The 23,162-nt window shown below is 46.0% G+C and overlaps 3 protein-coding genes across 9 annotated transcripts in view; 1 reads left to right on the top strand and 2 right to left on the bottom strand.

Annotated features, from left to right (window-relative positions):
- KARS1 (lysyl-tRNA synthetase 1) overlaps positions 1-15,883 on the bottom strand; it is a 38,403-nt gene extending 22,520 nt beyond the window's left edge. The window contains exon 1 of the mRNA XM_065567699.1: positions 15,727-15,883. Coding sequence (XP_065423771.1) covers positions 15,727-15,782 — 56 coding nt within the window. The 5' untranslated portion in view covers positions 15,783-15,883. The remainder of the gene's footprint in view (positions 1-15,726) is intronic.
- TERF2IP (TERF2 interacting protein) lies at positions 68-7,606 on the top strand. Its single transcript, XM_065567723.1, has 3 exons — positions 68-641; positions 2,427-2,536; positions 6,803-7,606. Exons 1-3 carry the CDS (start codon positions 68-70, stop codon positions 7,262-7,264), a joined length of 1,146 nt encoding a protein of 381 aa, XP_065423795.1. The 3' UTR covers positions 7,265-7,606.
- A 2,372-nt stretch (positions 15,884-18,255) lies between the features above and the next one.
- Positions 18,256-23,162, bottom strand: part of LOC101944879 (carbohydrate sulfotransferase 4) — a 48,192-nt gene continuing 43,285 nt past the window's right edge. For all 7 annotated transcript variants that reach the window (XM_065567705.1, XM_065567711.1, XM_065567707.1 and 4 more), the window contains one exon: positions 18,256-21,727. In XM_065567705.1, the coding sequence (XP_065423777.1) occupies positions 20,560-21,727 (1,168 nt within the window). In that variant the 3' untranslated portion in view covers positions 18,256-20,559. The remainder of the gene's footprint in view (positions 21,728-23,162) is intronic.

Below are 23,162 nucleotides of genomic sequence, written 5' to 3'. Positions count from 1 at the left end.
CGCGCGCGTGCTGGGTGGCGGGAAGCCTCCAAGTGCGAGTTAAGGCGCGTGTCGGCGGCGCCCGGCCATGGCCTCGGAGCGCGCGGGCCCCGCTCGCTCGCGGACGCTGTTCCTGCAGGACGACGGCAGCGCCATGCGCTTCTACGTGCGGCCCGGGCCCGCCAAGCTGCAGCTCGCGCCGCTGATCCTAGCGGGCGGCGGGCGCCTTTGCCGCGTGCAGGAGCCGGGCGCGGTGTTGCTGGCCCAGCCCGACGAGCGGGGGGCCACGGGCAACTTCGTCTCCACCGAGTACGTGCGGTGCTGTGTGGAGAGGAACGAGCGGCTGCCGCTTGAGCACTACCGGCTGGCGGCGGAGCAGGCCCCGGTCCCGGCCGGAGCCCCGGCCGGCCGCTCTGCCTTCACGGGCTCCGAGGACGAGGCCATCCTGCTGCACGTGCGGGACCGGGCGCAGGGCAGCGTCACCGGCACCGCGCTCTGGAAGGAGATGGAGCGGGCCCGGCTGACGCCGCACTCTTGGCAGGCCATGCGAGACCGCTACCTGCGGCACCTGCGGGGCCAGGAGCACAAGTACCTGCTGGGCGGGCCCGGCCCCGCGCCGCCCCGCAGCCTCGCCAGGGGCGCCCGGCAGCCGGCGGATAGCGGTGCGGATAAGCGGGGGCGGCGGGGCGGGGGGTAAAGACTTGCTGGGCTTTGTTCCCAGCTCTGCCGCTGCCCTGTGTAATCTCTCCACCTGTGTGTGCCTGGGGATAAGTGCCACCCACCCACCGTGGCCTGCAAAGCACCTGGGTCACGCCCATGTAGACCAGCATTCATTCAGCCATTGGGATTAGGTGAGCATAGCAGGCACACAGCCATAAACACACCTCAGTGACCTGTATTCATGAAATCCTAGAAACCTGAGCTGCAAAAGCTGCAGGAGATCTAGTGTTTCCTCCAGTATGCTCTTACAGTGTTTGGGGGAGTCTGGCTGGAAATGCCCCAAGCCTGGAGTTGCCCCCACATTCCTTGGAGAAACTGTTCCACAGTCTAATAGGCATATCCAGAAGCTTTTCATTGTAATTTAGGCTGAACGGAATTAAATCATAATGCCATTATATAAATGTAATGGGATGACATCAGCAGGAATCCTTTATTCAATTCTGGTAGATTTGTCTTGAGAAAGAGAGCACAAAGATCAGATGGGCAGTGAAATTAGTGTGGAAAGGTTTTCATGTGAGGAGAGTGAAAACGTGACTATTTAGAGAGGAGTTGAGTAGGAAGGTACAATAGATATTTAGACAAAATAAGTGGTGTAGGAAAATTAGCATTACCCTGTTTATTTTTACTATCTCATAATACAAGGAAACGAAAGATGGCAAATTTAAAATTGATCAAAGGAAATATTTACCCCAACAGTTAAGCTGTTAATTCATTGCCACAAGATACTGAGATTGGTCTACATTAGGAATTTAGGTCAGTGTAACAGTGTCTGTCAGGGGTATGGATGTAGTTATACCAACCTAACTCCCAGCATAGACAGTGGGATGTCAACAGGAGGTTTTCTCCTGTCGACATAACTACCACCTCTCAGGAAGGTAGAGCACCTACACTGACATACTTTTTGCCTTCCTCTGCAGCATGGAGCACAGGTCACTTGCAGGTTTAAACTAGTGTAAATGGTTCGTTCATTTGTAACTTGAAGTCTTTAAACCATGGTTTGCAGACTTCAGTAACTCAGCCAGAGGTTAGGGGTCTATTCCAGGAATGGGTGGGTGAGGTTCTGTGGCCTGCAATGTTCAGGAGGTCAGACTAGATGATCTTGCTGGTCCCTTCTGAATTTATAAACTATAAGTCTGTTCTGTAAATCTGAAAGTCCAAACTCTGCTAGTGATCCATGGAAGTTCAGTTTGGTACCATATGATTGAATTTAATTTCTCAGCTTTATTAAAAAAAAAATTTTTTTTTTTAAAGCATCTAAGGAGCATTGAGTTCTTGACTTTGCAACCTTAAGAGTTAGGAAATGCCAGATTTCAAGTCATACAGGTGGCTTTAATTTGGCTCCCTTGTGCAGATGCATGTTGTCTTAATGACATGATCGCTTCAGTGCACAGAATGGATGGTCTCTGGGAATGAATCAGGGTTGTTTGGTGTGTGATTTTTTTTGATAGGTGTAACGTTTACTGGTTTAATTCCTTGGATCACTCCTAGAATCTTTATTAAAACTGAACATAGACCCACGACTTCCTCACCCTATACCTCGTCTGGACAGAAACCATTAACTCTGCCAGAACATGAGTTTCTTCTTACCCTTTCAGAGTGATTAGGAGACTACCAAACTGATTATTTGTAGCAGTCAGTAGGATGTGAAATGTAATCTCAAATTATGATTAGGAGGATAATAGCATTGCAGTTACACAGCAAATGCTAATGTTCTATCTCTCTAACAGAGTCCTGGAGGAAGGAAGTAGCCGATGTACCCCAAGGAGTGGTTCAAGACCAATTAACAAAAGGGGGTAGCCTTTTCCAGCTGGCTAACAAAGAATTTGAAGGCAGTGAGGTATACATTCATAGTTGGATAGCTGTATCTGCATAACGTGATCACACAGATGTGTTGAATGTTTTCTGATGTATAGATTAAAATACTTAGTTAAGCCTCAAATTTACTACTTAAACCTTCATAAATAACTTTAATCTTAAATATGACTTTGTTCCTGTGTGAATAACACCGGGATACTGATTCTTGCTACAGCTTTGTAGTAATATTAGTTAGGGTGTGCTAGTTCAGGGATAAAGGAGTTTTCAGCAGCAGGCCATATTGGGGCCCCTACTTACAGCAAGACCTGCTCTGCTTGTGATAAAAACCTTTACCATTCCCCAGACTGCTTCCCACTTCTGATACTTTTCAGCTTGACCATTGAATCAGGAATTGACAGTGGTGGTAAATCAGGTGGGTGCAATATTTGTGTGGCATGAAAAACAACAGGACCAGTGACTGTGGGAGAACAATTCAGTGGTTAGTCAGAACAGGTTGGTACATCAGGGTAGCAGAGAGGGAGTTGATCTTGTGTTGGTGCCAAAGAGAGGACAGTATTGGCAATATTGGAAAGGATGGGGTATGTATATATAAAGTTATAAACACATGGGTTACACCAGCCATCTCCCTGGAGAATGACTATCCGACAATCATGGTTATAACTTAAACTGCTTCCCAGGGTTACCTAGAACTGACTAAAATCAAATTAACAATGAAAGTGTGGCTAAAATGCCCTTTGTAAGACTGTAAGCATCTGGAGCATGCCATCCTGTGAAGTATTTCTCTAATTCACAGGTGCAGATGTATTCTCTCTAGCTGGGCAATTATGGCTTAATATGGATACAGCATGCTTTTTTATACCAATGGCTTACATTTTTAATAACGAAGAAGCAAAAATAGTTTCAGCAGCAATAAATGTGTTTTCCATGTTCTATTCTGATTTAAGATGAATTACATTACAAAATTACTGTCAATTGATTCCCAGATAATAAATAAAATAAGACATGTTTTCTAGGTGTTAACACTTTAAATAGTCATCTGAGTTAACATTTTAAACTTTTACACTGCTAGCTAAAGCATCTAAGGAGGAAGGATATTAACTACACAACTTACTATGAATGGTGTCATTGTGGCATATCAAGTAAAAAGAGCATGAACTAATTTTTTCCAATTTGACCCTGTCCAGAAACTGGAGGATGTTGGATGAGACCAAAAATGGTTGATAAAGAATGGTCATCTGCCCATCACTGTCATTTTGAGTTAAGTTGTAAGTGCTAACGCTCCATTGGCTAGTAGGGAGTGATTCACTAAGGGCATGTCTTCACTACCAACGGCAGCGCTTTAACATGGCTGTGTAGTTGCGGCACTAGCGCTGTAAAAAAACCACCCCACACGAGGGGAGTAGCTACCAGCGCTGGTGCACTGTCTACACTGCCACTTTACAGCTCTGAAACTTGCTTTGCTCAGGGGTGTTTTTTCATACCCCTGAGCGAGCAAGTTTCAGCGCTGTAAAGTAGCAATGTAGACAAGACCTTACTGTCACAAGCAGGGTGTGCTTCTTGAGCAGATTTACACAATTCACAATGACAAAACTTAATTCCTGATTCTGGTTAGATTTAGTTTATTTAAATCCTGTCCCTTGTCTCCTGCCTTTCCACATTCCACTGTATCGTGGGTGTTGTGCATTGCTGTACTTGGATTATTGGATTTTATTGGCAAAAAGAAGAACAGGAGGACTTGTGGCACCTTAGAGACTAACAAATTTATTAGAGCATAAGCTTTCGTGGACTACAGCCCACTTCTTCGGATGCATATAGAATGGAACATATATTGAGGAGATATATATACACACATACAGAGAGCATAAACAGGTGGGAGTTGTCTTACCACCTCTGAGAGGCCAATTAATTAAGAGAAAAAAAACTTTTGAAGTGATAATCAAGCTAGCCCAGTACAGACAGTTAGATAACAAGTGTGAGAATACTTACAAGGGGAAATAGATTCAATGTTTGTAATGGCTCAGCCATTCCCAGTCCTTATTCAAACCGGAGTTGATTGTGTCTAGTTTGCATATCAATTCTAGCTCAGCAGTTTCTCGTTGGAGTCTGTTTTTGAAGTTTTTCTGTTGTAATATAGCCACCCGCAGGTCTGTCACTGAATGACCAGACAGGTTAAAGTGTTCTCCCACTGGTTTTTGAGTATTTTGATTCCTGATGTCAGATTTGTGTCCATTAATTCTTTTGCGTAGAGACTGTCCGGTTTGGCCAATGTACATGGCAGAGGGGCATTGCTGGCACATGATGGCATATATCACATTGGTAGATGTGCAGGTGAACGAGCCCCTGATGGTATGGCTGATGTGATTAGGTCCTATGATGATGTCACTGGAATAGATATGTGGACAGAGTTGACATCGGGGTTTGTTACAAGGATAGGTTCCTGGGTTAGTGGTTTTGTTCAGTGATGTGTGGTTGCTGGTGAGTATTTGCTTTAGGTTGGGGGGTTGTCTGTAAGCGAGGACAGGTCTGTCTCCCAAGATCTGTGAGAGTAAAGGATCATCTTTCAGGATAGGTTGTAGATCTCTGATGATGCGCTGGAGAGGTTTTAGTTGGGGGCTGAAGGTGACAGCTAGTGGTGTTCTGTTATTTTCTTTGTTGGGCCTGTCTTGTAGGAGGTGACTTCTGGGTACTCGTCTGGCTCTGTCAATCTGTTTTTTCACTTCAGCAGGTGGGTATTGTAGTTTTAAGAATGCTTGATAGAGATCTTGTAGGTGCTTGTCTCTATCCGAGGGATTGGAGCAAATGCGGTTATATCTTAGAGCTTGGCTGTAGACAATGGATCGTGTGGTGTGTCCTGGATGGAAGCTGGAGGCATGTAGGTAAGTGTAGCGGTCAGTAGGTTTCCGGTATAGGGTGGTATTTATGTGACCATCGCTTATTAGCACAGTAGTGTCCAGGAAATGGACCGCTTGTGTGGATTGATCTAGGCTGAGGTTGATGGTGGGATGGAAATTATTGAAATCATGGTGAAATTCCTCAAGGGCTTCTTTTCCATGGGTCCAGATGATGAAGATGTCATCAATGTAGCGCAAGTAGAGTAGGGGCGTTAGGGGACGAGAGCTAAGGAAGCGTTGTTCTAAGTCAGCCATAAAAATGTTGGCATATTGTGGGGCCATGCGGGTACCCATAGCAGTGCCGCTGACTTGAAGGTATATATTGTCCCCAGATGTGAAATAGTTGTGGGTGAGGACAAAATCACAAAGTTCAGCCACCAGGTTAGCTGTGACATTATCAGGGATACTGTTCCTGATAGCTTGTAGTCCATCTTTGTGTGGAATATTGGTGTAGAGGGCTTCTACGTCCATAGTGGCCAGGATGGTGTTTTCTGGAAGATCACCGATGGATTGTAGTTTCCTCAGGAAGTCAGTGGTGTCTCGAAGATAGCTGGGAGTGCTGGTAGCGTAGGGTCTGAGGAGAGAGTCTACATAACCAGACAAGCCTGATGTTAGGGTGCCAATGCCTGAGATGATGGGGCGTCCAGGATATCCAGGTTTATGGATCTTGGGTAGCAAATAGAATACCCCTGGTCGGGGTTCTAGGCATGTGTCTGTACAGATTTGTTCCTGTGCTTTGTCAGGGAGTTTTTTTAGCAGATGGTGTAGTTTCTTTAGGTAATCCTCAGTGGGATCAGAGGATAATGGCCTGTAGAATGTGGTGTTAGAGAGCTGTCTAGCAGCCTCCTGGTCATATTCCAATTTATTCATGATGACGACAGCACCTCCTTTGTCAGCCTTTTTGATTATGATGTCAGGGTTGTTTCTGAGGCTGTAGATGGCGTTGTGTTCTGCATGGCTGAGGTTATGTGGCAAGTGATGTTGCTTTTCTTTTTTTTTTTCTCTTAATTAATTGGCCTCTCAGAGGTGGTAAGACAACTCCCACCTGTTTATGCTCTCTGTATGTGTGTATATATATCTCCTCAATATATGTTCCATTCTATATGCATCCGAAGAAGTGGGCTGTAGTCCACGAAAGCTTATGCTCTAATAAATTTGTTAGTCTCTAAGGTGCCACAAGTCCTCCTGTTCTTCTTTTTGCGGATACAGACTAACACGGCTGCTACTCTGAAACCTTGGATTTTATTGGGCACAGCTATCATGTTCAACATATCGGTATACTTTAGAAGGATTCATATGGGAGGAGGGGAGGACTGCACTGCTCTGGACTCCTAATTTAGCAGTTTTGTTTGCCTGAGTTATAGTGGAATGTCACTCACTCTAACTTTTATTCCTAGTCAGAAAATGAGACCTCTGACCTTCAGGAAGAAAATCCTGCAAAAGATGAAGAGCTGAAGTCCCCTGAAAAAACAGTCTCCAGTCAGAAAATGGAACTGAAAGAATTGGTAACTGCGGAGGACTCTGCTGTAAATGAAACTGAGCCTCAAGAGGAGGAAAAGCCCATAAGGTCTTGCCCTTCCCCCACTGAGGTGGCAGATGCAGTGAAGACAGTACAGCACTTCATGGAGGAATTCAGCATGGACCTCTCAACTGTTACACAAGCCTTTCTGAAAAACAGTGGTGAAGTGGAGGCCACTTTCTACTTCTTACATAACAGTCAGCGCTTGGATGGATACCCTATATGGACCAGACAGGATGATTTAGATTTGCAAAAAGCAGATGAAAATGTCAGAAGCAAATTAATAGAAAAATTTGGAGCTCAGAATGTGGTAAAGCGGATTGCGTTCAGGAAGAGTTAGATAGTAACTTGTGAAGGATGGTTCATGGACTGGGACCCTCACAGGAGAGCAGGAGATGAGACTTGCATCTCTGACCGTCATGGAAGAAAGGGTGAGGATTTATAGATGTTCTGAAGCCTCTAGGATAGCCACCTGCAATCTCATTTCATACAGAAAAATCTGACATCGAAAATTAAGACCTCTGTGCCAAACAGTTTGTCCTTTCCATCATTTTCTGTAAACTTTTCCCTTGAGTTTCCATGTTTATGCAAGGCCTTGTTTTATATTTGGGTTGTTTTTTTTTTGTACATGCTGAGTACCCCGCTGATAAATCTAAAACTAAAATATTGGGTGAAGATGAGAGCTCCTTAATCTCTTCAGAGCCGAATGGCTGAGCAGTGGAAATCTGCTTTTTCCTATACACGGTGGGGGGGAGAGTGTGCACATTGGTCCGTTGAGATGGGATGATACATGAACTTGCATTTCAGCATATTTTAATTTGCATTAAGGTGGGAAGTATGCCTCATTATACAAACAAAAACAGCATCACTCTCTTGCACCTGTAAGGCTTCCCTGTGGTCAAAGGCAGACAAACCTCTCTCTTCTAGGTCAAAGTAAACAGGCTTATGTGATGACAAGACTTGCCTTGGGGTACAGAGCAAGCATCTTGATTCTCCTTTATGCTCCAGACTTCTGTACCCTTCAGCGGTCTTATAACCCTGTACATCCTGTAAGACTCTCTAGCATTGCTGCATGTAGCAGCTGCTAAGCCACCAGTCCTTCCTAACAGATGGCATGATTGTCTAGTCTCAGGATGGGTTTTAAGCTCATTGTTTCCAAGCCTTTGGAGGAAGGAATAGGTTCCACTGCAGAGTGCAGGTATTAAATATATTTATATCATATAAAATTACACTTTCTAGTAGGGAGTTTAATCTAGTATGTGATACAAATGCTAGCTAAGGATTGAAACTTTTTCTGATCACTAGTACCTGACCAAAGCTTGGAAGGGCTTAAACACAGCTAGTAAGGGTCCCGCTAAAGTCTTTCTAGTCTGTCTCTGCCTGTTGCTCTGGTTTTGTTTTAAGTTGAATTGGTAGTTAGCAAATGTGGGAATATATTATTTTTAAATTCATTTGTAACTTGGTGGGGAGAGAATATCCCTCCAATTCAACACTGTTACATGAGCAGACCTTGCTAGAGAAATGTTATACATGCACCCACTAAAATGCCAGTAGCATGTTTTTACCTCTACAAAGTGCTCTAAGACCTATTGGTTAACAAAATGGCAAGAGTGCAATGATGTGGATGCTAAATTAAAACCTTTCAAACTGGTTTCTCTAGATTTTTATGGAAGAGGCAAGTGTTTAGGTGGAGGTCCCAAGCTAGTGAGGCAAATAATGTAATAAGATTAAAAAGGATTAAACACTTTTTACATGAGTAGCAGCAGTAGTTACCAGATAGGTTTAAGTTTCAAGGACTATTGAGTATCAAAACTACATTAAGTTCAATTACTCAGTGCAGCCAAGAACTTCCTTCTCTTCACCTATAACATTTAGTCAGATGCATTATGAGATTTCATGTTATATGAAGTACCTTTAAGTTATATTAGTTAAATATAAGTGTGTATAAATGTAAAAATATTTAGGCATAAAGCAAATAGAGGAAACAATATGAGGGAAGAATGGGGGAGATGAAAGCATGTTTCTCAGACTAGAGCAGTTAACTGTAATGACTGTACTCCGATCAGTCAATAGGTAAACTAAGGAGGTTGGCTGGAGCAGGGAGAAGCCACTCCAGCTCCAGTAAACCTCCTCATTTCCCCTTTCCCCAATGCCAGGTCCCCTATTCTGCCCACCATGCCAGGGGCTGTGTGTATGACATACACACCAAGCCAGGAGCTCAGTTTGCACCCCCATTCTCCCTATACCAGGTTCTCCGTTCCTCCCACTCGGGATTCTGTGTGCACCCTTTTCCCTTCTATGCCAGGGCTGTGTGCACCCCTAACTCCTACACCATTTTCATATTTTTCTTTGCTCTTTCGGGACGTTAGAATTTTTAATTGTATTGAGAGGCCGTGCAGAGTTAAGTTTGGGGATATTGTAGAATCATAGAAATGTAGGGCTGGAAGGGACCTTGAGAAGTCATCAAGTCCAGCCCTCTGCTGAGGGAAGATCAGGTAAGCATAGACATCCTCAACAGGGGTTCGTCCAACCTGTTCTTAAAAACCTCCAATGATGAGAATTCCACAACTTCCCTTAGAAGGATATTCCAGAGCTTAACTTCTCTTAGATTTAGAAAGTTTTTCTTTCTATCTAACCTCAATGTCCCTAGCTGCACATTAAGCCCATTACTTCTAGTCCTACATCCAATGGATATGGCAAGTAATGGTCACACTCTTTAGAATAGCCATTAAAATATTTGAAGCCTTAGATTCCCCTCCTCTCCAGTCTTCTTTTCTCAAGACTAAACATGCCCAAATTTTTTAACCTTTCTTCATAAGTCAGGTTCTGTAAACTATCATTTTTGTTGCTCTCTTCTGGACTGTCTCCAGTTTGTCCACATCTTTCCTTAAAGTGTGGTGCCCAGAACTGGACACAATGTTCCAGCTGAGCCCTCACCAGCGCCAAGTACAGCAGGACAATGACCTTCCCTGTCTTGTGTACAACACTCTTGTTAACACACCCCAGAATATTAGCCTTTTTCTCAACTGCATCACATTGTTGACTCATTCAATTTGTGACCACACTAGAAACATCCTCCCAGTTTGACAGTGAACCATTGATAACTACTCTTTGAGTATAGCCTTTCACCTAGTTGCACACCCACATTACAATAATTTAATCCAGACCACAGTTTTGTAGTATGCTTATGAGAATATCTTGTGGGACTGTGTCAAAGGCCTTACTAAAAATCAAGATATCTGGCATCTACCACTTCTCCCCTATACACTAAGCCAGTATCCCTATCAAAGATTAAATTTAGTTAGTTTGGCATGATTTGTTCTTGACAAAAAACATGCTGACTATTCCTTTTAACCCCACTGTCCTCCAGGTGCTTACAAGTTGATTGTTTATTAATTTGTTCCAATATCTTTCCAGGTATCAAAGTTAGGCTGACTGGTCTATAATTCCCCAGGTCCTCTTTGTTCTTCTTTTTAAAGATAAGTACTGTGTTTGCCCTTCTCCAGTCCTCTGGGACCTCACTCATCCTCCAGGAGTTCTCAAAGATAATTGCTAACAGTTCTGAGATTGCTTCAGCTAGTTCCTTAAGTACAGTACCCCAGGATGAAATTCACCAGGCCCTGCTTACTTGAATATTTCTAACTATTTAATCACTTCTTTCCCTAATTTGGCTTGCATTCCTTATGCTTTGTTGTTAATTCTAATTATGTTGAGAATCTGGTCACCATTAACCTTTTTAGTGAAAACTGAAGAAAAGGCATTAAATACCTCAGCTTTCTTGATATCAATTATTAGCTCTCCTTCATTAAGTATTAGACCTACATTTTCCTTCATCATTCTCTTCATCCTAATCTTTTTAAAGAACCTATCTTATTGTCTTTGTTATTGTTATACTGGAATCTGTCAATGGCTATCAACAACTGGTTCTCTGATCTATAGACCATTACAGAGGTGGTTGAAGCTTCTGGCTCTCCTAAACAGATACCTGGGACTCCATATGTCCCTCATTTCCCCATTTCAATTTTTTTGCCAAAATCCATAGAAATCTGGCCTTTGATGCCTATAACATTCTCTGAAATTTTGGAATTGAATGGTTGCAGTTTTCAAAAGTTATTGTTATTCAGTCCAGATCAAGAAACACCTTGAGTTGAGTGTTAGATCTCACTTTGCCCAGGCAAAAAGTAGTTCAGGAGAAAACTTCCCACACTTTTTACAAATTTTATTTGTTATAAAGGTGATTCTTGAAAGGGAGCCTTATTACTCTGAACCTGCCCAGTATAAAACTGCTTTTAGTTCACTTCCAAAAGGCATGAGTTTACATATCCCTGCAGTAGGAGAAATCCCAGACCTGCATCTTCCTGTGGGGGTGGGGGGTGAGGGATAGCTCAGTGGTTTGGCCTGCTAAACCCAGGGTTGTGAGTTCAATCCTTGAGGGGGCCACTTAGGGATCTGGGGCAAAATTCTGTCTGGGGATTGGTCCTGCTTTGAGCAGGGGGTTGGACTAGATGACCTCCTGAGGTACCTTCCGACCTTGATATTCTATGATTCACATGATTGTGTGCACAGAGATGCTCTTTTATAAACATCCCACTCTCTTTTCCAAATCATTTCCCATACGACTGATCAATATTTTTTATTTCAAGCCCCTCCCTTAACATTTTAAGTCACCTTTGCCTGCGTTAGCATGAAGACAGCTTTAATTGTTTAACTTCAGCTGCAGAGTGCATCTCTTTGGTATTTCCTTGCAAGTGTCTAACCAGCTATGGTCATTAGGAAATATAACCAGCTAAACACAGTGAGAACTTGTTAAAATTAACTGTCCTGGCTTTTCCCTGATACTGTAGATGCTTCAGCTACTAGAGAAATTTGAGGGGGTTTTAAAAAAAACAGCAGCATATTGTTAGCCCAAATTGTGTAAATCTTGAAATCATTTGTTTATTGGCTGACTTTCTGCTCAGTTTGGGAACGCTCATGTTCCAATCATGTAGCTCCGGACTGAGGTAAGAGTAACCAAGCTAATCCAACACAAACATTACCAACAAAATTTATGCCATGCAGACTGACTTCTGGTTCCTGCAGAAATATAACTAGCCTGGTTTACAAAAAATCTGCACCTGCTGAGAAACAAGTTTTCCTAACACCTCCTGGGCCTCAGCAAAGAACTGGCCACTGGGACTCTTACCTTTTAACTAAAGCAATATATTGAGTGCAGTTCAGATTTAGAGGGACTTTAGAAAGAACTACATCAGCAGCTGATGTTCTGCGCTAATCCAGGATGATCCAGCAGCTCACCCAGTGAAAGAGCAATAGTTTTCCATAACAGCCAGTCCATTACAAGGCAATAGGGAAACATTCAAAGCCTTTATTCAAAGGAGAATAATAAATTCACATGTAGCTCCTAACTTCCAGTTTTGGCTCCACTGTAATCCACAAAACTCCCGTCCAACACTGTAGGTGCCAAAACTCATTTGGTGCATACATTTTTCAAAGTAAAAAGTAAAAGTGCCTATGTTTCTCCTTCTGGGCATGTGCATTACTGCCTCTCTCTAGACATTTGAATGCCTGTCTTAAGCCTAAAGTCCCAGAGCAATTCATGAACTGGGGAAGAGAGGCGTTCAGCTGCTTAAGTGGCAGGTGAGACCAGATGTTTGTAGGCAGCCTTTGAGCACACCTACCGGATCGCATCCCATTGAAAACCCACTAGAGGAGTTGGTGGTGCCACTTTGTAATGGTTGGTCCAGTGGTTAGAGCATTTGCCTAGGATGTGGGAGACCCAGGCACACTTTCCTCTTCTGCTGGGGGGAGAAAGGAAGGATTTGCACAGGGCTCTGCCATCTTTCAGGAGAGCGCTCTCACCACTGAGCTATGGAATATTCTGATGTGGGGCTCACTCAGTCACCACTGTGGATAAATACTTTGCCAGTCATTAGGCCAGAGCATGGAAATGATGCTGTAGCCTAGTGGTTAGGTCTCCCACCTGCAAGGGAGACATAACCTCTGCTCCAGTCACTCTTTCATTATTTATCCACAGTAGAACAACTTCAACAGGAGAGACTGGGGGAACCCCGCATCAGAAGATCCCATAGCTCACTGATTAGAGCATTTGCCTAAGAGGTGGTAGAACTCTATTCAAATCCTTTCTTCCCCCTCTGGCCAAGAGATGGAGGAATTGAACCTGGGTCTCCCAAATTTCAGGTGAATGCTCTAACTGCTGGGCCAGAAGTTTTAAGGTGGACACCTCTACCTGCTCTGGGCATTTTGCATGTAGCGAGGCAGGTGCCTAACTCAAGAGCGTCACAGATACCTAAGCCACCTGACTGCAGGAGCGGGCTTCCTGTTAATGGATCGCTAAGCAGACCTAGGTGCCTAAATCCAGTCAGCAGGGAAGTGCCTCTCTCTGTAAGGGGTGGGGGCAGGCTTAGCACACAGGCCGCTCATCAGCATCTCCCATGCTTAGCTTAGCAACTCCCTGCCTACCATGCTGGCTTTTGTAGATTGCATTCTTATGTGCCTCTCTCCCCCCTGTAATTGTACAGGGAGCCTAGGCGCCTAATGCAGCTTTGTGGATTGCAATGATGTTCCTGTGATTTTCTAGGCTCCTAAAAGTTAAGTGCTGTGACACTGAGAATTGCAATGTCTACATCCCTTCATGGATCTCACCCCAAGTTCCAGAACCACCAGGCCCTGTCTGAGAACGCCCTACCATCTACATCACAGGAGCTCAAGTGGCTCAACTGACTTGCTGAGAGCAGAGAGGCGCCTCTCAAGTAGGCAGGTCATAAACCATTTAGGGCTTTGTAGGTCAGAGCCAACTCCTTAAACTCCACACAGGAGCCAAGAGGCAGCTAATGCAGATTACAGAGCATCAGTGTCACATTATCCCTGCAACATGGAACACTTCAGTGGGCAGCTGCACCTTGCACAAGTTTGTGCATCTGTGTTGATCTCAGGTGTAGCCCCATACAGAGTGCTTTGCGGTGTCTACTTCTGAGGTGACAAAGGTCTGGATGATAATAGCGAGGGCCCCACAATTGATAGAAACTTGTGACCACCAGGCAAGGCCCGGATGGAAAAAAGTTCCCAGGTCACTGCTGAAATATGATCATCCTGAAGGAAGTGGGACCAACACCCCCATAAATGACAAACATGGTCAACGAGTGGTAGACACACCCTGCAATCAAATGAGAAATTAAATAATATCTCTTGCTGCTTTCCCAAACGTACCACCATCACTACCTTAGTTTTTTTCTGGAATGAGCTGTAGCCAGTTTGCCCTCAATATGCCCCCCATCTCAATGAAGTATTGGTGCTCAACTGCATAGTCTGGGCAGAATGAGAGAAAGACAAAATGGGGAGTCATCTGCATATTGATAACATTGTATTCCATGCCTCTTCACTCACCCTCCTTAGAGCCTAAAATAAGGGATTTAGATCTAAATGGAGCCCTGTGGAATCCCACAATACAGAACCCTTGAGACAGAAGAGCAAATACTCTGAGCTGTTTCCAAAAGACAGGAATTAAGCCCTGAAGAGCAGTCTGCCTACTCAGATTTTCTGGCAAATCAACACCACCTTATGATCAACAGTATTGGAGGCAACTAAAATATCTAACAGTACCAGTGTAGACAGCTGATCACCACCCTTAAGAGGAAAACATCAAAAAAGACTACTACAATCCCCATGCCAAACCCAGCGCTGCTCACAAGTTGGTGAGGTCAAGGAGAATCTGAGGAATCTAGATAATGTGAGATGTCTCACCAGAATCTTCTCCACCAAATCTTTTTCACAGTCTAACTCAAAAAGGGAAGCTTTGGATACCAGAAGCATTGGAAACCATCACTCAGCATTGATAGATCATAATCAGCCAGTTTTTTATGGTCACTATACAGGTGGCAGAGTGATAAGGTAGAATAGTTAAGAAATCTTTATAGATGGAGTATATAGATCTTCTATTTGTGGCTATACTATACTGTTGAGTTGCTAAGGGGTATGAACCAGTACTGGGTGTTAGAATTGATAACATGGTCTTTAATTTGGATTCAAATTAGACTTATACCCAAGCTCTAAATACAGACAGAAGTAAATCAAATAGCAGCCTTTTTATAATTCATTCTATTATTAATTTCCTCAATGATCTTGTAGCTGAGCCCTTTGTTTAAGATTCAGAAGTTGTCTCTGCTCTGGAAGGAATGGCTAGCATATGGCATACAGTCATTTGTAGATATTCTGCAGGAGGACAGGATTTACATTTACAACAGAAATGGAAAAACATCGAAATGGAATGTAACAAGGCTGTGTTGAATAGACGGATAGACTGATGAGCTCACATCCTTGTATGCATCATTAGAAAAAGCATCCTGAACCAAGGGTGACAGAGAAACAAGATCATTTTGTGAAGGGAAGGATCATATAGTCTATACTCTGTCTTGCTGCAAGAGGGATCCGCTCTCTTAACGAGCAGAACCAGACACATATGGTAATGTCTCCTATGGAAATTGACCCATTGCTGAAGATGGTTTAACTGCTAGTGCAGATAGAATAAAACTATTTTCAGCGCCATTACAGAACATGTGATTGAGACTTTCCTTTGCTAACAACCATTTTCAGCAGCAGGTCATTTTCCTAGTGTAGAGAAGATTCTGTTCTCGTCTTAATTGCTCACATACCACCAGCCTTTCTATATCATTTGACTAAAAAACCATTTACCATAAGCCTTGCCTTCTTTAGTTTCAGATTGTGACCATAGTTGGTTGAGCAGCTCCTTCCATAGATACTTACACACACAGCATAATAGAATCTTACCTTGGTGCCTTTTTTCTAGGCTGGTCATGTTTAACTCTCGCAGTCTTTCCTTCCATTGTCCAGATTAATCTTGTTTGTTCAATACTATCTTCCCATCATCTTGACTTCCTGACAAAGTCAGTGATTAGCCCTGACCACAAAGTTCCAGCTGCAGCCAGCTGAGGACCTTCTACAGGAGAATATGCCATTAGTAATTGCTCTTATGCCAGTTTACTGCCACATGCTACCACCCCCCTTCCTATAATACTAGGTCGCTTTCTTCCAGATGCATTGCTCTTTTTGAGTCCCTGTCCTATCACTAATATTAACATACAGGGGAGAATGTTCTCTGTAAAGACTACAAACATACAGAAATTGACTGGTTTTCAAACCCAGGATGGGATAGCTATTTTCATACGCGCAGAGTTTCTAATATGACAGGCAGTACTCCCCCGTCCCCAGCCTAGGCCCCACCATCACTCCATCCCTTCCCCCCAATGCTTCTCCACCCCGTCTCTTTCCTCCCTCAAGCACCCCTGGCCCTCACTCCTCCCCACCACCACCTCCTGCACTCTGCGGAATAGCTGATCGGGGCAGGCGGAAGATGCTGCTGGGGGGGGGGAAAGCTGCCGGTGGGTGCTCAGCACTCACCTTTTTTTAATCTGTGGGTGCTCTAGCCCTGGAGACCTGAAGAAATCTGGATGAGGCACTTGTGCCTCAGTTTCCTCTATGGGTGGCAATTTTCTTCCACCATGGTGGGAGACTGGAAAAGGTTTAGCCTCCAAGTCTTCCAGAGTAAAATGTCCAAAATAACCCATTAACATAAAGCCTGTCATCTGCTATCACAGCCTCAATGGTCTTCCTGCACTTCTCTGGGCCCACCTGTTCTCCCCTTTGTGGCTGTGCGACGACTCACCGGTGCGGCGCCTCCTGCTGTTCATCCAGGGAATTAGCTCTTTCCACTCAGGAGCACCCTCTGCAGGCTGGCGTCCTGCTTGCCGCTGGCCCCAGTGTCCCTCCCGGTGCCCCTTACCTCGGGGTTCTGCCCCATGCAGTACCCCACAGTCTCACTGGGTCTCCCCTCCCCAGGGAACCCCCAACCTCCTGTCCCCACCTCACCTCAGTCTTGGGCTACTGCCAGTCACCATCTAGCCCCCATTCCCTGGGGCAGACTGCAGCATAATTGCCACTCATCATTGGCAAGGAGGGTTTGGACCTGCTGACACTGCCTGCCCTTGGCTGCCCCTTTGCAGCCCCAATACCCTTCTTGGCCTTTAACAAGGCCTGCAGCCTGGGGGGTTTCCCAGCCTAGCAGCCCCTTTATAGGGCCTGCTGAGGCCTGATTAGGCCTTCCCCAATCAGCCCAGGCTTACTAGTTCACCACCACAGCCCTCTTGCAGGGCTGTTTTAAGCCCTTCAGGGCAGGAGTGGGATTACTGCCCCACTACACAGGGTTTAGTCCTCCACCCTTTTAGGCAATAGCTCAATAGTTCTCATAGCCCTTCCCAGGGTTTGGTCCCTTTGGAGAGCCTGGCAAGTTCTTCCCATTACACCCCTCCTTCCTCTGACCTTATTTAGGGTTACCATATTTAAGGTTTTAAAAAAGAGGACACTCCACGGGGCCCTGCCCCCAGCCCCGCCCCAACTCCACCCTTTCCCCAAAGTCCCCGCCCCTTCCCCAAAGTCCCCGCCCCAACTCCGCCCCCTCCCCTGAGCGCCCCGCATTCCCCCTCCTCCCTCCCAGCCATGCGAAACAGCTGCCTGAGCGCTACCGGCTTCACGCTTTGCTGGGCAGCCCCCAGACCTCCAGACCCGCTGTGCCCCCGGCTGGGCGCTTCCTCAGCGCAGCCGGAGCCCGGGAGGGGAAGCGCCCGGCCAGGGGCACAGGGTCTGGAGGCTGCCTGGCAAACCGTGAAGCTGGTAGCGCTCGGGCAGCTCCGCTCTTCAGCTGCACAGAGCTGAGGTGTCTGGGGGGAGCAGCAGCAGCAGCCGCCGCTGCAGCAGGGAATCCGCCTACAGCTCGCAGCCTCCGGGAGCCGCTCAGGTGAGCATGGGACTGGGGCAGGGATGCCAGCATTTTCCCGGACATGTTCGGCTTTTTGGCAGTTCCCCCCCAGACGGGGATTTGAGGACCAAAAAGCCGGACATGTCTGTGAAAATCCGGACGTATGGTAACCCTACCTTATTACCTCTTTCTCTTTTTCCTACCTGTCTCCACCCTCTCCCGAGAGTCTTTGCAATCATTGCAAACAGCTGTGGCCCTTCCTAGGACAAGGTTAACTCTTTCCATGTCAACCCAGCACTAGGAGTATAAACATCAGTACACCTGGCAGAAGTCCAGTTCCCTGCCAGCCCAAGGATGTAACCTCTCATGGACTTTTGTAACCTGATACAGCCAGGAGTGGCTGCACTTCCCTAGCATGTCTAATTACTGTGTTTGTCTGGCCTACTAGTGTGAAATATCACTCATAAACCTTCAAACCTACTAATCTGTGACACCTGCAATGTGTGACCAGATACGTGACCAATGACTGAAATGTGAGACACCTGTATTCTTTTGGTGATTCACACCATAATTTATTGATTATCCCAGGTTTCTTCTGACTGTGTGAATCACATGTAATCAGAATATCTCCCATGCAGATCAGCAGGAGCATTTGAACATTCAACTGTCAGATTCCCAGTTCAAACCCCTATTGCTTTAACTCCTGGAGTAATTGCCTCTTTGTGGACCATCAACTAGAGAAGGACTTCACACACACTATCCCAATGGGTGACACTCTGTTTTCTAGACAGCAGTAGAAGTGTTTATTCTAAAATATGCTCCATTAACAAACAGTGCTTTGTATAACGGACATTGTCTGAATCAGCAGCAGAAGGAGCAACGTAGAGCCACAGCCCAGAGCATTTCAGATTTACTGCAAAAGGGGCGCCAAAAAAGAACTACACCTATAAAATGAAACCTGTTATACATTCTTAAAATGAACAGAAATCTATAGCAGGTGCTACCACAGCACCATAATAGTACATTTTGAGGGCTTATTATTTGCCATTTGATTTCTGAGCCTGAAGGGTTCACTTGGGGTCATGTTTTCAGATTCTTATTCACCAAACATCAGAAGACTTGTGATAAAATCACAAGAGTTAGCAACACTGCATTTGGGCCCTGTAAGGCTAATCTGGAGAGAAGATGATGACTGTAAGGGGGGCCATGCTTATATAAGAAAAATCAGGACTGTCCCTATAAAATCGGGACATCTGGTCACCCTAGTCAGGCTTGAAAAAGCCCTGGCTGGGATGATTTAGCTGGGAATTGGTCCTGCTTTGAGCAGTGGGTTGGACTAGATACCTCCTGAGGTCCCTTCCAACCCTGATATTCTATGATTCTATGATGAAAGCCAGGGGAGCCAGAGCTGCGGCAGCGCTGTCCAGCTGCACCAGTGGGGTGCCAGGGCTGAGCTACAGCAGAAATTTGTGGGGCCAGAGATAGGATAACGGACGCTGGCCATGCCACAAGCAAACTGGAGCTGAGCACAGTGAACAGAGGGGAAAGTGAGGGGGGCCCTGGGCAGAAGTGGAGGGAGATGGTGCCAGACAAGAGGGCCTTGAAGGCTAGACTGGGAGTAGGGACCATGACCCCAATGGGAGGGCTGATGCTGGGAAGAAGCGTCCTGCCACCTGGAGCCTGAGAGCGTGTATCCCCCACCCCTCACCCCAGGGCAGGTGTCTGACCCATGGTGTCACAGCAGTGCAGCCAGGACTTGGGATGTGTAGGAATAGGCTGTGACTAGCCCCAGAGAAACTGTAGTTTATGGTGTCCCAGTGCCCATTGTGTTGGTTTCTGGATCCTTTCACCATCTCCATTTTTCCCTGATTGGTTTACAGTTGCTGGTTAATAAATTGTACGTGGTTTAAACTCAATGCAATGATCAGTGGATCAGGGAAGTGGCTGGGGAGGAGAGAGTATCCCACAGAGGAGAGACCCTAGCCCCAGTCCTGAGCAACCCATAATGAGACTGGGGGTTAATCCCCCAGTGATCCTGGCCCCAGCCTTATCGGGGTTACGAGGTCTCTGTCAGATGGGAGCAAGGCAGAGGCGTTCTCGAGCTTAAGCAGGCATCCGGTAAATATTGTTGAGGTGGCGACTTAGAACCTGTCACCTCCAATTCTCCCTGGGGCAGTATAGAAGCCAGGCAAATTCACCACGATAGCAGGACCATCCCCTGATTACATGTAGTTTGACAGTGATATGAAAACTAACTGAGTGGATCAAGGATACTTGGGTTACCTGAGTTTTAAACCTGTTCTGGGACTCTTAATATTTGCATAGATTCCTAGATGTTTAAGGCCAGAAGGGAGCATTGTAGCCATCCAGGCTGCCCTCCTGCATAATACAGGACAGAAAATTTAATCAAGTGATTCCTGCAACAAACCCATAATTTATGATTGAGCTAGAGCATCTCTTCTAAAAAGACACTAAGCTTGATTTAAAAACTTCAAGTGCTGGAAAATCCACTAAATCCTTAGGTAAAAATGCATAAGTTCTGGGATTTACATGGAATTTGTACAGGTAGGGGCCTGAGTGTCTGACACTCACTGTGCCTCTTGGTCTCCAGGAATACACCTGCTAATTGTGGTTTTATTGGTGTTTAATTAAATTGGCCTTCTGGGAGATTTCTGACTCTTTTGGGTACTGTTACTTGGATGTTCTGTTCCCTCTCAACTGCTATTATCACTCTGTACACATATGCGCATGCACACACACACACACACACACACACACATTTTCACTTGTGCATACAGTTCTGAATTCTGCAGCCTTCAGCTGACAAACAGGAGGCAAATTTTCGGCATTCAGCTCCCTGGGTCACCGGGTGGAAGGCCCTGGGTAAATAACAGGTTCAGTGCCATATCTTTCTGTTCTTCCTCGGACATCACTAGTCGATAACCCAATAGGTCCATGGCATCCTTGCACACATTTTGCAACTTTGCTATTTTCTGGAAGGGCAGGTTCTTCCTCCAGGCCTGGGACACATTCACTGCATCTCTGGAGCCGATGTCAAAGGCCTGCATCCCCAGGCCTTTCCCATGAGTGATATTATACACCCACACCTGAAGTTTGGGTATGAGATGGAGCTCTGCAAACTTATACATCTGTGCAGCCTTTGCCAGGGGATCGTTGACAATATCTTCATAGCGCACCAGCATGTAGCGGCCTTTGAGGAAGCTGGGAAGGGCCTGGCTGCCTTCAGTGTAAATCCGGATGTGACTTTTACAGATTTCCTGCATCACGTTGTAGGGCCCCCTCTCCCCTTGGTTCTTCTGGGGCCCCACCACAATGTTACTATCGTGCATCAGAGCAGCCACTGTTTTCTCACGAGAGTGGAACACAGCCCTGGGGTCGCGAACCAAGTGAATGATTTTGAGATTCAGGGAGGGGTCGGTGAGAAGGGGATAGAGAACTGTCAGATCAAAGAACCGGACCTCCTTGAGGATAATGTGGCTATAGGTCTTGCAAGCCTCCTCCACCTTGCTGAATGGGTACCTGCTGCAGAGGGTCTTGCAGGCGGTTTTGGAAATGATGTGGTTGCGCTGGAAGTGGTCACATGCAGGGGGGGAGCACAGGGCCCGGCTGGCCTCCCACTGAAATAAATCAGATTTATTCCTCTGCGTAGACATGTAGGCATCAAACACAGACATGTCACACAGAAAGACAGACCTGATGAGGTCACGTGCTGCCATCTGTAAGGGTTTGGCCCTATTCTGGTACATGGCTCTCCACACATGCCAGGCAGGCTCCATAAGGTAGAAGACATCAGGGTGCTGGCTGAAGAGCTGGCCAGTGAAGGAAGATCCTGACCGCCAGGAGGAGAGAATGAGGATGTGCACCTGAGCTGGCTTCTCTTCCTGGGGGGAATAGCTGCTGCGAAGATGAGAGAGGAAGCAGATGAAAACAACGGACTGAACTGCCAGGACCACTTTCACTATTGTCTTGTTTGACTTCAGCATGGTGGCTAAGAGCCTGAGGGGAGAGAGAGAGAGTGCATTCAGATTGTTGGGTTAACAAACACCGTGGGAAGCCAGAACACTCAGGACTGGACCTCAGAGAAAACCGCAGCACCCCGTTCTGGGGAAACAGAGCGCTGCCTTGCCAGCAATGACATTCTGGCAGCAAATTTGAATGGTCTCTGGTAAAGCAGATAAAAGGGGCTGTGGGCCTGTTTGTGAGCCTATGCACTAGGAGAGAGTAGGATTGAATGCTATATATGCAGGGCCGGCTCTAGCGTTTTTGCTGCCCCAAGCAGCAAAAAAAAAAAAAAAAAAAAAAAAAAGCCGCGATCGCAAGCGGCGGCACTCTACTGCCGCTTCATTCTATGGCAGCAATTCGGCGACAGGTCCTTCGCTCCAAACGGCCAGACATGCCGCCCCCTTCTTCATTGGCCGCCCAGGCACCTGCTTGCTACACTGGTGTCTAGAGCCGGCCCTGAATATATGCCCACCTAGCTCTGCTGTTTCTGTGCTGTAAGTCACTGCAGCATCTTGTTCCTAACCCTTCTCCAGAGAAAGGAAAGACACATTTTTTCTCTTTTCCTTATCGAGAAGGGGTTTATACAGCCCCTGAGAAGCCAAAGTATTTCCCTTGATGGGGCCATTTCCATTTTTTCAGCCTTGTCCTCAGGGCCAGCTCCAGGCACCAGCCGACCAAGCACGTGCTTGGGGCGGCACCTTGTAAGGGGCGGCCAATCTTGGGGTGGTGGGGGGCGCGCAGGTTGTTTTTTTGTTTTGTTTTTTTGGTTCGGTGGGGCGGCGCTTGAGGGTTTTTTGTTGTTGTTTTTGTTTCAGCCAGGTGGCGCTCGGGGGGGGGGGGTTTGTTTTTGTTTCGGCGGCGCGGCGCTCAGGAAAGCTGTTTCAGCGGCGCGGTGCTCAGTGGGGTGTTTCGGCGGCACGGCACTGGGGGGGGGGCGTTACAGCGGGGCGGCGCTCTTTTTTTTTTTTTTACTTGGGGCGGCAAAAAAGTTAGAGCCAGCCCTGCTTGTCCTGGATTGAATTTCCCAGCTGGTGGGAGAGAGAGAAGCCTGGAAAGGAAGGAAGCCTTTGGTGAGGCTCAGACAGCTGCGTGGTGCAAAGCAGCTGGATCACAGCTGGAGCTGGGAGGCTCTTAGCTATATCCTGGCTAGTGCCCCCGGTATATTTAAAAAGCAGAGTTCTGTTTTTAATTATACTGACTTGATGGTTGTTATTGTTGCAATATGGCCTAGAGACCCCAGTTGGGCTGTGTGAGCTAATGAAGGAAGGCATTGTAGACACAGAACAAGATGACAATCCCTGCCTTGAAGAGATTACAATCCAAGTGGAACCTGAGAGACATCAGGTGGATGCATCAAACAGGTGAGGGAGCCCAGCTAACTATAACTGCAAATAAATAATTACTTCTCACAGGCCTCTGGGAAACAGGG

This window comes from Chrysemys picta, chromosome 14 (assembly GCF_011386835.1).
Source record: "Chrysemys picta bellii isolate R12L10 chromosome 14, ASM1138683v2, whole genome shotgun sequence".
In the NCBI taxonomy this organism is placed as follows: domain Eukaryota; kingdom Metazoa; phylum Chordata; order Testudines; family Emydidae; genus Chrysemys; species Chrysemys picta.
Note: the sequence above shows the minus strand (reverse complement) of the source record. Positions and strands in the feature narration are given on the sequence as shown.

Excerpts from the sequence above, each read along its gene's own strand:
- TERF2IP (XM_065567723.1), top strand. The coding sequence starts at position 68 with ATGGCCTCGGAGCGCGCGGGCCCCGCTCGCTCGCGGACGCTGTTCCTG. Across the intron at positions 642-2,426 it reads CCGGCAGCCGGCGGATAGCG|AGTCCTGGAGGAAGGAAGTA; the intron begins GTGCGGATAAGC and ends TCTCTCTAACAG. Across the intron at positions 2,537-6,802 it reads AAGAATTTGAAGGCAGTGAG|TCAGAAAATGAGACCTCTGA; the intron begins GTATACATTCAT and ends TTTTATTCCTAG.